The 12,836-nt window shown below is 47.5% G+C and overlaps 1 protein-coding gene across 1 annotated transcript in view; it reads right to left on the bottom strand.

The window, feature by feature from the left end:
• LOC121441667 (LON peptidase N-terminal domain and RING finger protein 3-like) overlaps window positions 1-12,836 on the bottom strand; it is a 113,862-nt gene that overhangs the window by 36,680 nt on the left and 64,346 nt on the right. Inside the window, exon 2 of the mRNA XM_041642870.1 lies at window positions 1,085-2,087. Within this exon, the coding sequence (XP_041498804.1) occupies window positions 1,085-2,087 (1,003 nt within the window). The remainder of the gene's footprint in view (window positions 1-1,084; window positions 2,088-12,836) is intronic.

Here is a 12,836-nt window from a genome sequence, read left to right as displayed (position 1 = left end):
CCAGGAGAGATGTGGGGCTTCCCGCATTGCCCTTAAAAGTTACAGAGCCCACCCTTCCTCTACTGGAAACTTTTGGAGAAGATTGACAGAGGCATGCCCCCTGTGTAGACAGTCCCTTGTTTCCTTGGGAAGTTGCCTGGTCCTGCCGCCCGTTGGGTTAGAGGGGTCAAAGGGTTCGATGTCAGGGCGAAGGCTGTCTGACTGCGGCGCATAGAGGGGGTGGGGCAAGTGCATCTATTTCAGCCAAGGATCGTGTGATAGGAAGCGGTGACAATGAGTCACAGGGCAGCGGGGAGCGAGCCCCCCCTTCTGCCCCCCCGCACACGCTCGCGGGATGGTTTCCGAGGCGAGCGTGGCCCACTTCGGTTACCTCAGCGTTACACAATCCCCGCCTGCCCGCCTGCCCGTCCGCCCGCCCGCGCGGAGGAGGGGCCGCCGGCCCGGGCGGCTCGAGGTCCTTATGCAACCAGTGCTCTCCTGACCTAATTCCAGGCCGGACCCACCCCACGGGGAGCCGCGGCCCCGGAAGGGACAACTCCCAGAGACGGGAGCAGCGGACTCGGGCGCCGGCGGGCCACTTCTGGCTGGCAAAAGCCGGGAGGACCGCGCGGGAGTTTGAGAAACAGTGCCAAGTTCCTCTCCTGGCAGGGAAGGTAGCGGCAGGTGTAAGAGGGAGCGCTGAAATGTCCAGGAAAGATAGAGAAATAGGGACGGTGACACCGCGCAAGGCAGAAAATAATGACAAAGATGAGAAGAAACGCGCAAAAAGAGAGAAACTGGGGCCCGGTGGCATAGAAGCACAAAAGCAAACAGGAGATACGGAAATGAACAACAACTAAAAAAGCAATAGCACCAGAGAGACCAATAACAGCCAAAGAAAGCTAAAGTAGAAACGACAAACTCCTAGAAAGGTCCCTCCTCCTCCTCCTCGTGGGCCACGGGCCATTCCCTCCCTTCCCCCACCTCGCCCGCGCGCGCCCAACTCTGCCCCGTCCATCCCCCACCTCGCAGCTGGGTTCATCCTCCCGCCCCCCTCGTGTCGTGACCAAGCCCTCGTGGCCCGGTGGCGGCGCGGAGGACTTACCCAGCCTAACTGCTTCGTTGTATTTGAGCAGAGCCGCCTCCACCTGGTGCTCGCGGTACAGCCGGTTTCCCTCGTGCCGGAGTTGCGACGCTCGTGCCGGGCCCGGGAACAACTTGCCCAGAACGCCGCTGAGTACCACGTTGACTCGCAGTTGCAGGGGCGCCTGCTGCCCAGCCCACCGCAACCCGAGAGCTCTCCCACCGGCCGAGAGCTTGAGCCCGCAGACCGCGCACCGCCGATCCGCGGCCCGCCCACGTTCCAAGCACAGTTTACAAAAGGTGTGGCCGCACCACAAGGACACGGGGTCCGAGAGAAATCCGTGACACTTTTGGCACTTAAAGCCATCCCATACCTCGGGGACCATGGCTGCAGCCTCCGCTGCCTTTTTCAGGGCCGCCACGCAGCAGCTCGAGCTGCCGCTCTGGTACGAGGGAGCCGGCGCCACGAGGTTTTTTTGCGGGACGCTCTTAGCCAGGCAGCGCACAAACTTCTCCAGCTGCTCGGCCACTAGCTGCTGCTTCTCCGAGAGCTGCCTGTATACCCCGAGGGCTTCCCGAAGGCGTCCTCCGGATGCCAAGGCGTCCGCCTGTGTGAGCAGGACTTTGCACTCTGCCGGCGTCGAGGTCCCCGGTTGCGGTGTTTGCTCCATCTCTTGCTTCGGGGGAGGTTCAGAGCCGTCGGGAGATGCCTCTGGGTGGGCTACGGAGTCTCCTCGGGCCACTGATGCCCCCCGCTCTTCCGGCTCCGCCAGCTCCGCCAGTTCTAAGTTGTTGCTGCCGAGCTCGGCGGGCAAGCTCAACATCTGTGTAGTCTGAAAAGAGTCCAAAAAGAGAGAAACCTGCGGAGGTTGCGGGTGGGTAGGTAGAGGAGAGGCGTCTAGGAACAGGAAACTCGCAGGAAGGAGCGGCGGACGGAAACGAGCTGCGCTGCCGTGAACGCGGGATCGCAGTGCGCCTGGCTCTGCCTCGCCTCCCGGAGATCCATGCCGACTGCCCCGCGCCGCCTAATAACTGTCTTGTCTCAGCAAAGCGTTATATAAAACGTCACCACGTGACTCCACCCCCACGCTGCTCATTGGCCGGCAGCGGGGAAATTGTTACAAAACCAGACAGTTTTGTAACAGTGTTGTGCTTGCTGCTTTTGGCTTCGTGTTTCTTGGCTTCTTTTTTGAGGTTGTTTGTGTTTACTCTTTATTTCCCACTCGCGACCCGAATCTTTTCTGGACCAGGGAGAGGAATGCAACCTCTTCTTTCACGCTTTTCCATCTCACCTCCAAAGTAGCCAGCAAACAGGTCCTCTTTGCCAGCCGCTTGCTAGAGTCCCCTGCCCCGGAGAGGCAGGCTCCCCTCCAGGGGGCAATGGCTGCCGTATGCAAATGCAATGGGTAGCACCCAAGGGGCACCCAAGAAGCCCTCACCCTTTGTTCCCTAGAACAGCCCTAAGTGCTTCGACTGAAGCTCCTGAATTTCCTGGGGGAATCTCCCCAAAGAGACTTAGAGCAATTTCGGGAGAGCGCTCTCTGTTTCCCACATAGGCTGCTAATTCCAAACAACGGATCCAGTGGTTGAAAAAAGTTCGGCAGCCCGTGCTGGGCAGCAATGGGAGCACGAAGACCAGGATTGCTGACTCGGACCCTGGGGAGGTGTCCCTTGGGCCCTCCTCATCTTCTCCCCTAACTCCAGAACCAGTGCAGGAGTGAGCAGTGGGCATCCAGCTGGTGCTTCGCGGACCCCAGGACCCAGACACCAGATAGGCACAAGCTGAGTTTGTTGAGTTTGGGTGGGCTAGGTTGGACATTAGTAGTAGTGCCTGACTTGGGCGGATGGGGGTGGGATCTCGACCAGGCAAACTTTAAAAAAAAATGCCAGATTGGTTCCACAACACCCAGAGATTTTCTGCCAGCCCCTGAATTTCAGACAAAAGCCGTGCACACAATGAACAGACAGGTTTCCATACAGAGAGGAATATCACACTTCAGGGACAGTTGTGCAGCTCCAAACAGGGAGGCAGAGTCCAGCCTTCCTCTCAAATGGCTTCCCCTCCGCCAGTGCCTAGAGGTCCTTGGATAGTGATCAAAGAGTCCCAGCAGAGTGCCACCAAGTCGGCTCCTGCTGTGACCATTTAGCTGGGGGACTTTGGGTAATATCATCTAAACCAGTTATTTTCACTTCTAAACAAACAACTGTCTGGGATGGTTTTTAGCTGGGATGAAATCTTGTATCAGAACTGCGATGTCAGACCTTCTCCGGGCACTGAGGTCCTTAATCCAGACATAAGCTAACAAATACCAAGGTCCCAGAGAGTAAGTCCAGATACTGGGCAGCACTCTCCAGATCCCCTCTCTCTGGTCCGAGAGGACAGTAGGCTCAGGGCAGAGAAGGAAGGCAGTTTATAGACTAAAAGGAAGCAAGAAATGAAAGTGGGCTCCGCATCCAACAAGGAAGGCAGGATCAGCATAGGAAAACTTGGTCTAGTCTTAGCTTTGTCAACATTGGCTGTCAAGCAGACCCTGTACTACAGTTTTCCCCCATCCCAACCTTGAGTGTTCTTGATCCTAAAACCAAATTTCAAGTGTTAACTACTGAATCCCAAATAACTATTCCATATGCCATGGCAGGGGGCAGAGGGGATGCTTGGAACTGGAGATGATCCAGTGGCAGCAAATGCTGTCATCTATGAGAGTCCAGCCTGAGCTAGATTGCAAAGACAGGAAGCCTAGCAGGAGACTGACCAGGAGATGGAGGAGGTGGAGCCAAGTCAGCAGGGAATAAGCTGCTGTTTCTGGTGGCTTGTTGTCTGAACTGTGGCACTCCTGAACGGAGTGAAACCCCTTAGTTTACTGTCAAATGGAACTCCCAGAACTAGTTTTATGCCTACCGCTTCTGGCATATAACGAAGTTATATGTATAAGTGTCCTCCTATAATGAAGGACAATCTGTAGGGCACAAAGAGATTCATATGAAAGGGCCATGACACCCGTAACAATGAAACCTCTTAATTGAAAGGCATTATCCTTCCGACCTTTCTAAAACATTACCGCAGATTGCTTTCCAAAGATAGAGATGGGGGTGTGCCTTGATTCTCAGACCACTCTGTCAAGTAAGCTCCTTGACTTTGTCTCTCCTTGACCTATTGGTGATGGGGAAAGAAAGATGTCAGCCATGCTGGGCAGAGGGTCACAGTCCTCCAAATGGAGAAGAATGTGCTCTCCACGAAGGTCTTCCGGACATCTGCATTACACGACGCTGACCATGAATTGCGTTTGGAATATTTCTGAATGTCAGGGCAATGCAGGGTGCCCCCAGGGCAATTCAGGGTACACTGGGGCAAAGGGCAGCTGCACCTAGTTGGTCACTGCCATACCAGACTCCACAGAAGAGCTTTACACTGTAATCCACTGTAGTAGACTATATCCAACAAGCATTCTACTGAGCGCTGGAACAACTAGCACAGCAGTTTTCTTTCCTTCTTTTATTTAAGTTAAACAAACACTAGTCTCATATACATTGGTGGATCAAGTTTCCTAGTGAAAGTAGCCTCTTCCATGCTCTTAGTAATAACTGGGGGACCCCTGGAGTGAGGGTGGGAGGAGGGAATTTGCAGTATTTTCTTTTCAGATACCCATGTCCCCACTGAAAAATAATATTCTATATATTTTGTTGAGATGAACTGGGGGAGGGAACAAGAATTGAACCACTTCTCATTTCTACTGGAGGAACCTTCTGGATCCCAGAGGAGAGAGTACACAGAACTGGACCCTAGCTTTCCTCAGTTAAGACAGTAGCATATCTACCTCATTCATTTCGTGAGCTTAAGGTACAATGCCATTAAAGGTGTGTCTTTAAAACAAAAATGTTGGAGAGTTATGGACATTTTGATTCACTTTCAGATCTTTATATTTCATATCACCTATGTAACACACTCCATTCTAGGTACTGGAGATTTCTGTAAGCAACCCTTAGCTCCCATGTGTTTCCTTATGGACTGTAGCACAACTCCCCCACCCCCCCGCCGCCATGTCTGTGTGCCGACTTTCTGAGTAAATGAGATGCTCCAGGAAGGAAAGAAAAAGAAGAAAGTCTGGCGCCTCGCGCTGCTCTTGTCCTCCTCGGAGCACATCACTTGAACAGCTTTATCAAACACAATAACGAATGTTTTAGTCCAGACTAGAAACATCCCGAGGAGTAAGCAGAAATCCAGCTGGAATGCAACAGCTCATTCATAAAAAGAACGGAACAGGCATGTAGATAGTGAATGTTTGACATTCCTGGGACGGAAGAGTCCAGTCAAAGCCAAGGACATGAATGAGAAGTGAGCAACATTCTCCTCTCCACACACACAAGGCATAGACCCTTGACCAAAGCACATGCTTTGCTGTCTGCCCGAGCTTCTCAAGTCAGAACCTGGAACTGGCTCACACTTCTTAAAGACACTCACACCTTCACAGGAGACAAAGACTTCCCATTGCTCTGCAGAATATCCCAAGTCCAGCACTAGGATGAAGCCTATATATCAATCCTGGCTTCATTTATGAGGAAATTCAATGCCAGAGAAAACTAGTGACTTACTACAAGTCACAATGGGAATTTAGGACACAGTCAGGATCGGAAGCCAGGGCTTCTGTCTCCATGAGTATTTTCCCATGTGATCATTTTGCTTCCAAAGGACACAGAGCATCTGTCCAAATAAGTAATAAATTATGTCAGATTTCCCATCTACAAGACTTCCATCAGTTCAATTAATGTGCACTGAACATGCGCTGTTGTGTTAACAAAGCTGACATTTGGGTACAATAATAATAGGCTATGATAAACACACTACCTACTCTCTGGGAGCTCCCTGAGGGTATAAGAAGCAAAGATTTAAAGCAATGACGTGAAGACAACAGGTAGCATGTGAAAAATGCCCAGACAGCAGGACAATGTGCTTATGGTAACGCTCAAAGTTTACATACAGACAGCGGTACTTCCTATCTCACGAAGAAGGTGCCTGTCAGCTAGGTGACAGCTGTTTTGAACCGCCGCTTCTCAACTCAAGGGGTCTCCCTTGTTATTGGGGCTGTGTTCCATGGGGGGAAGGGGAAAATTCCACTTTGAGCTGGCCGAGCCCCAGGGTATTGTTTTGTGGCACTGAAGATCGAACCCAGGGCCCTACATAGGTTCGACAGATGGTATAGCACCGCGCTGCACTCCTGGCCCAAGCATTTGTGGTTTTAGAAGGTCTCCAGGAGACTATGATGCTCCAAGTGGTCTAATGTTCACCTGTGGAAAAGATGAGTGGTGTGGGATTCCCCTCTGTTTGCTGGGAATATGTTTTATTACCATTGGTTAATAAAGATGCTGCTTTGGCCTATGGCAGGGCAGAATAGAGCTAAACAGGAAAACTAAACTGAATGCAGGAATAAAGAAGGCAGAGTCAGGCAGACACCATGTAGCTGACCAAAGAGAAAGACACTGGAACCTTACCGGTAGGCCACAGCCTCATGGCAATTCACAGATTAACAGAAATGGGTTAATTCAAGATGTAAGAGCTAGCTAGGAATACACCTAAGCCATTGGCCAAACAGTGTTGTAATTAATATAGTTTCTGTGTGATTATTCGGGTCTGGGAGGCCAGGAACAAAAGAGCACTCTCTGTTTACAGATGAGACAGGTCCTTCTTTCCCTACTTCATCCTCACTATCCCCAAAGGACCTCTGGGATATCGAGAGTTCTTTGCTATATTTGAGTGGAGGGCAAATTGAACATTTAGAGATTTTCAATGATGAGGCCTCCTGCCAAGCAGGAAACAAAGCAAGACCATAAAATAGCAAACTGAGGAAAGCTTGCTTCATTTATCAACAACACAGTTCAGACCTGCTTCCAAAGCCAGTCAATCTGGTGTCCAAAGTACAAAAAAGGAGCAAGGTTGTGGAGTTGGCAGCCATGTAGGAAAGCCAGGGTGATGCTTATTGCTGGGAGCATGCTGTTTTAACTTCACGGTGTGACTCAGGCCAAGCCACTTTCCCCTTCTCTTTATGTCTGTTCTTCACCTATTAATCATTATGTCCAATGTCACTGTCGGGATTATCTCCCAGTGATGGAAAGGGCACACTGTAACTAGTCCTGATACCATTCCTGGGAACAGAAGGGATCCAAGCCATCTGCCCATGCTTGTGAGTAAAATGTGTGTATGCTGCCTTCAGAGAAAGCATCTTCTTCCCAGGAGGAGAAGGAACCAGTCGTGTATGTCTGGGTCCTACCTTAGCACCCAGGGGAGCAGTGTCCAGTGTGAAAGCTCTAGAGGCCCTGACAGGGAGCATTCCAGCCTTAGGACAGAGGAAATAAAATACAAATTAAAAGATTAATCAATCAGGAGTGTATTTTCGGACATCAACAAGACTGAAAACCGGTGAGAATGCGCTAATTATTATTAGGTTTTCCACTTGCCCTCAAATCCACATTTGAAGTTTTATACTTTAACCGTTTGAAGGGCATATTCCAGTGGCATTAAGTGTAGTCACACCGTTGAAAAAACATGACCACTATCAACAGCTAGAGCTTTTTCTTTCCCACTGTGAAAAGGACTGCACAGCCCATTCAATGTGAGCACCCTATCCCCCATCCCCTCACTGCTGGCACCGCCATTCTACTGTCAGTCTGGCTAGTGCACTATGATAGTAGCTCAAATAAGAGGAATTATATGATTTTCTCTTTTTATGGATGAATTATTTCAGTTTAGCACTGTGCTTTTGGTCTTACCTATATTATGGTATATGACAGAATGTCCTAATGTTAAAAGGATGAATGATGTTCCACTGACTATCTACACATTTATCTATTCCTCCATTAATGAACACTGAGACTGCATTGCCCTGGAGCAATTGTATATCGAACATCTGTAAACTGAGGTAAACAAATATCCCTTGGTGATCCTGTGATTACCTCTGTGAACTATGTACCTAGAAGTGGAATTGCTGGCTCACATGGTGGGTACTCCTATTTATGAAGGAATCCCCATACAGTTTTTCACAATACCTAAACCATTTTACATTCCGCGAACGATGCACAAGGTTCTAACTTCCCCACTTCATTGCCAACACATTTTAAAAATAGAAGCTGCCCTAGTAGGTATGAAGTATTATCTCATTGTTGTTTGAATTAGCATTTTGTGATGATCAATGATGTTCAACTTATTTCCATATGCCTTTTGGGCACCTGTATATCTTCTTTACAGAAACAGCTAGCCAAGTTTCTGTATTTGTTTTTAATATCATGTTGGACTTGTTTCAAATCGCTGAGTACTGGTAGTTCTGCCGCTTGTCAGTAACCCAGCAAACGCACCACCGACGGATAGTTTTCTCATCTTGTGGATTACCGTTTCACTCTGTTGGCAGTTTTCTTATTTGAGAAGTTTGTCAGGATTGGGCTTTTGAACTTGAAATCTCTACTTCCAAAATCTGGCTATGAAGCTAGGCATGCTAGACATTGTGGGATGCATTTGCAATCAGGACCCGGGAGACTGGGTGCAAGGACCAATGCCAGTTCAAAACCAGCCTGGCCTGCAGGGCAGATCTTGTCTCAAAAACAACAATAAAAATCTAGCTATGAGACACTGGGTAAGATTCTCAATGTTTTTGAACCTATATTTGTAGGCTTAGCTTTTTTTGTTTTGTTGTCTTCTTTTCATCTGAAAAATTAAGGTGATATGTATGAGAGAATCAAGTTTATAAGACTGATATGAGGAGTAAATGGCATTGTCACATCAAATCTTACCTCAGTCAAGCCCACTTCAAATGTTCAATAACTGGAAGGCCTTCTTTAGTATCAGCTTGAAGAAAGAACGAGAACGACATCACTGAAATGTGGTATTAGTTCCTATCAAAAAGCTTTATCCAACAATATTAAATAACCAAGTTGAACATGGTAGTATTATGCAATACTTAATACTAGTATAGCAGGTTGCAGTGTCAAAAAAACACTTAAATATGTATCATTCATTCAACAGGCCCTGCTGAGAACATAATCACGAGTAAGATACAGTCCCGGAGAGCTGAGTGGGAGAAACAAACCAGGGAAAGGGCAGTTTCAATCAGGCTGATGAGCGCTAAGAAGACAGAAGCACAAAGGGGGAGGAAACAGGGAAGAAAGCAATTCAGATTGGGGGAGGACCTCCTGGGAAGATAATAAGGGCACAGAATTCTTCACAATTCAAGAGCGAAGAGAAAGAAAAGGGCAAGCTGGAAGGACTGAGTGTTCTAGGTACAGCAAAAACTAGCACAAAGGCTAGAGGTGAAAGAGACTGCCTTGGGAAAGAACTTTCAATTTGCTATGACTGCAGTCTTAGGGAAAGAGTGCTGTGGGAGAACCTGGAAAGTGCAGCACTCGTCAGTCATGATAAGTTTTTTAGACCAGAGAAGGGGGTTGGAATATTTTCTTTTTCTTTCAAACATAACAGTAGCTCAGGCTGACCCTCCAACTCTTGGCAATCCCCCAAGAGCCTACATAAGCTACTGCACTCAACTATAAGGGTTGGAATCTTTATCTTGGAAATAACAGACAGCTGGCCAAAGGATTAGAGAATATATATATATATATATATATATATATATATATATATATATATATATATATATATACACATATCCTCTAGAAAGATCGCTTTGGCCACAGAGGAGAGGCTAGAATATAGCTGAGAAAAGAAAGAAGCACAGTATTTGAGAGCAGAGATGGGGACTGAATGGACAACCTCGGACCTCAGTCAACACTTTGCCAGTTAGAGACTTTGGTGTTAGTACAGTTTCCTTCGAGCTAGGCAGTGGGATTTGAGAACAGCTAAGTAGCTGGGCGGTGGTGGTGCACGCCTTTAATCCCAGCACTCGGGAGGCAGAGGCAGGCGGATCTCTGTGAGTTCGAGGCCAGCCTGGTCTACAAGAGCTAGTTCCAGGACAGGAACCAAAAGCTATGGAGAAACCCTGTCTCGAAAAATAAAAAATAATAATAATAAAAAAGAAACAGTTAAGTAGCTTGAGCAAGGTCCTTCTGTCATATGGACTCTGGCATTCCACACTGACATCTCACTCATTCACGAGATAGATGAAGCTGGGAGACAAGTTTCTACATCTGCATGAGTAAATCCCTTTATGGTCCCCAAGCCCTGCTTCCCTAGTGGCTGCTGTGCAATAGTAAGTCATTTCGGAAGTCGTTTATCAGTTCTCAATTGGTCATCAATGCACTATGGCTTTGAATCCTTAACCTTCAGACCTTTCCTCTTCCATCTGCCTGAGTGTTAGGTGAGTAAGAAGCCTACAAGGGAACCTTTCCATCCCAGGGAGGCTCAGATAAAAAAAGCTGGAAAAGGCCAGAAAGAGAAGAATTATGTCATCTTCAGGAAGATGGATGCAACTAGAAATAATTGTAGTGCATGCAATTGGACGCAGACAAACACATTTTCAGCAATTTGTATATCCTGGATTTTAGCATCACTCATGTATATAGAACCTGCAAACAGAAATGAGAGTGCCTAGGGGAAATGACTAGGAATAATAGGAGGGAGGGAGAAAGGAGAGAGGGAGAGGAGAATATAGTCAAAGTACTTGATGTTCGAAAAGGTCTTTATGAAATCCATCATCATGTAGAATAAATAGACGCCGACACAAAAGATCACTTGATTGTAGCCAAAAGGTCAAGACATGATAATGAGAATTTTATATTAAAGAACTCAGTGTCACTTGCAAATAGCTGTGAGACATAGCTAGTCACATTTGTCTTATAAATTCCTCTCTGAAAATCAAGGGAGAACAGACCAAAAAATTGCACTCAAATTCAATAACTTTATGAATACCTCTTAAAAATAAATGTACTTTCAACTAAGTAAATATTCACCTATCAGTCGCCCAGCAAATGAGTTTTCTGATGCAATGCCCTTGGAGTTAAGAGGAATTTTCTCCAAAACTCTACTATTTGTTCACTTGGGAATATGTCCCTGTCCTGGAACTGCTGAGCATGGTGTTATCAAACCTAAACTGTCAACCCAAGATACATAGGTATGTTTCTATCTGGGACACTTGTATTAAGAAGATTTTACTTTGGCAAGGATGGAAAATTCACTGAGAGAAGAAAAATGAACAAGGAGGCGAAGTTACAGCTTCCAGAACATCCAGCTAATGTACCTACCCTGAGGCATCAAGATGATGGAGCATCGCCTGAGTGAATGGCAAGGCACTGCCCATACAGAGGGAGATGATGGTAGCATTATTGTTTCCAGCTAGGAAAGGCTGTGAGGGCAAAGGAGATTGGGGTGATACAAGGCACAGGGGGCTACAAGCTGCTGGGGGAGCAGTCCCACTCAACAGAAAGAACAGAGCAGCCAAATGCAACTACATTCCCAGCACTGGAGTTGTATCGGTCACAGAGCCTATGACAGTGAAGGTCCTTGGAATATGAGAGTCAAGGTTGGGTTTTGTTGTAAGAGGCCAGCATTTCTTAGGCCCTGCTTCCCTTCCAAAGTTTGCATGAGCATCAGGATAGGCTGAGTTTGAGAACCCTGGGCACCTTACTCTCTTTCTATGGAGGAGGTGCCCTGTGTGGGTGTTTCTTTTTGAGGATCACCTACAGTACCCTCTCTCTGCAGCATGGTAACTAGGATGTCAGTGAAAGGCCAAGGGACTTCCTGCCACATGTGCAAAGTGGAGGCAGGGTCACATATCAAGTATAACATCCTCATTTTTTTCAGCATCCCAGGGCAATCATAACTAGCCACAAGGGTGGTGATCTCGTTTGATGCCCCTGAAGGCATCTAAAGAAATGAAAGAAGCGGCATGGGAAGGCCTGTGTGCACAGTTAGACCCAGTGCAGGTGGAAGAGAAACACTGCTAAGGGTGATAAGGTTTCCAAAGCCCCAGATTTATTTGAGGAACATTTTTCCAATACTCATCCCGTGCAGAATCCCATGGCAGGTGCCATAGGTGATAAAACCTTGAGGAAATGTTGGGCATGACCTCTCAAAAGGCTGTGCTTTTCCAGAAAAGCTAAACACTGACCTAAGCATGTCTTTCTGAATTCAACATAGCGTGGAGGACTGAGCACAAGCAGAAAAGAAGTCTCCCAAACATGGTTCATTTTCAGGCAGGATATAAAGGGGAGGCTTTAATTGATTTTTCCCCAGGAATACATCCTTTCTTGGCTGTATATGAAAAAATCCTTCAGGTGTTATACTCTGGAGTCTCCCTCTGCCACCCCCCTCCCCATCTGAAGATCTGCATTTGACCATTTCTGTGAGTGGTAGAGGGAGAGGGATGGGAAAGAATGCCCTTCCCCAAGGAGATCTGGTATCATATCCATTAGTTCACATCATGGAGATTGTAAAGTACGGCAAGCCATAAGTCTTAGGCACCAGTGCGTTCTTGATCCACAGCAAAACTCCAGGCATATAGTAAGTGCTCAAAACATGCTCACTGCACGACTGAATTGCTAGTGTCTGAAACGTCTGCCCCATGGCTTCAAGTGAACAATCAAGCTTTTGCTGACCTGGAAAGAAGCTTGCTTTCTTAGAAAAAGCAAGGTCCCCAGGAGGTTTCAGTTGGGTGGCAGGCTAAGAAGGTTCCCCATTCTTCATTCTTTTTTTTTTAATCACTACACAACTCCCCCAAATTCTTTGCATTTTATCAAGGACAACACCTCCATCCCTCTCCTACAACCAAAGTCCCTTTGAGGACCTGTGCGTGCCTTACTGTGGGCATGCGGAGATGGTGGCCTGCCTTACTTCCTCCTTC

This window comes from Microtus oregoni, unplaced genomic scaffold (assembly GCF_018167655.1).
Source record: "Microtus oregoni isolate MIOR12 unplaced genomic scaffold, Mior012 000080F_ref0000499, whole genome shotgun sequence".
NCBI lineage: Eukaryota > Metazoa > Chordata > Mammalia > Rodentia > Cricetidae > Microtus > Microtus oregoni.
The sequence above is the reverse complement of the archived record's forward strand: the minus strand, read 5'-3'. Positions and strand labels throughout refer to the sequence as shown.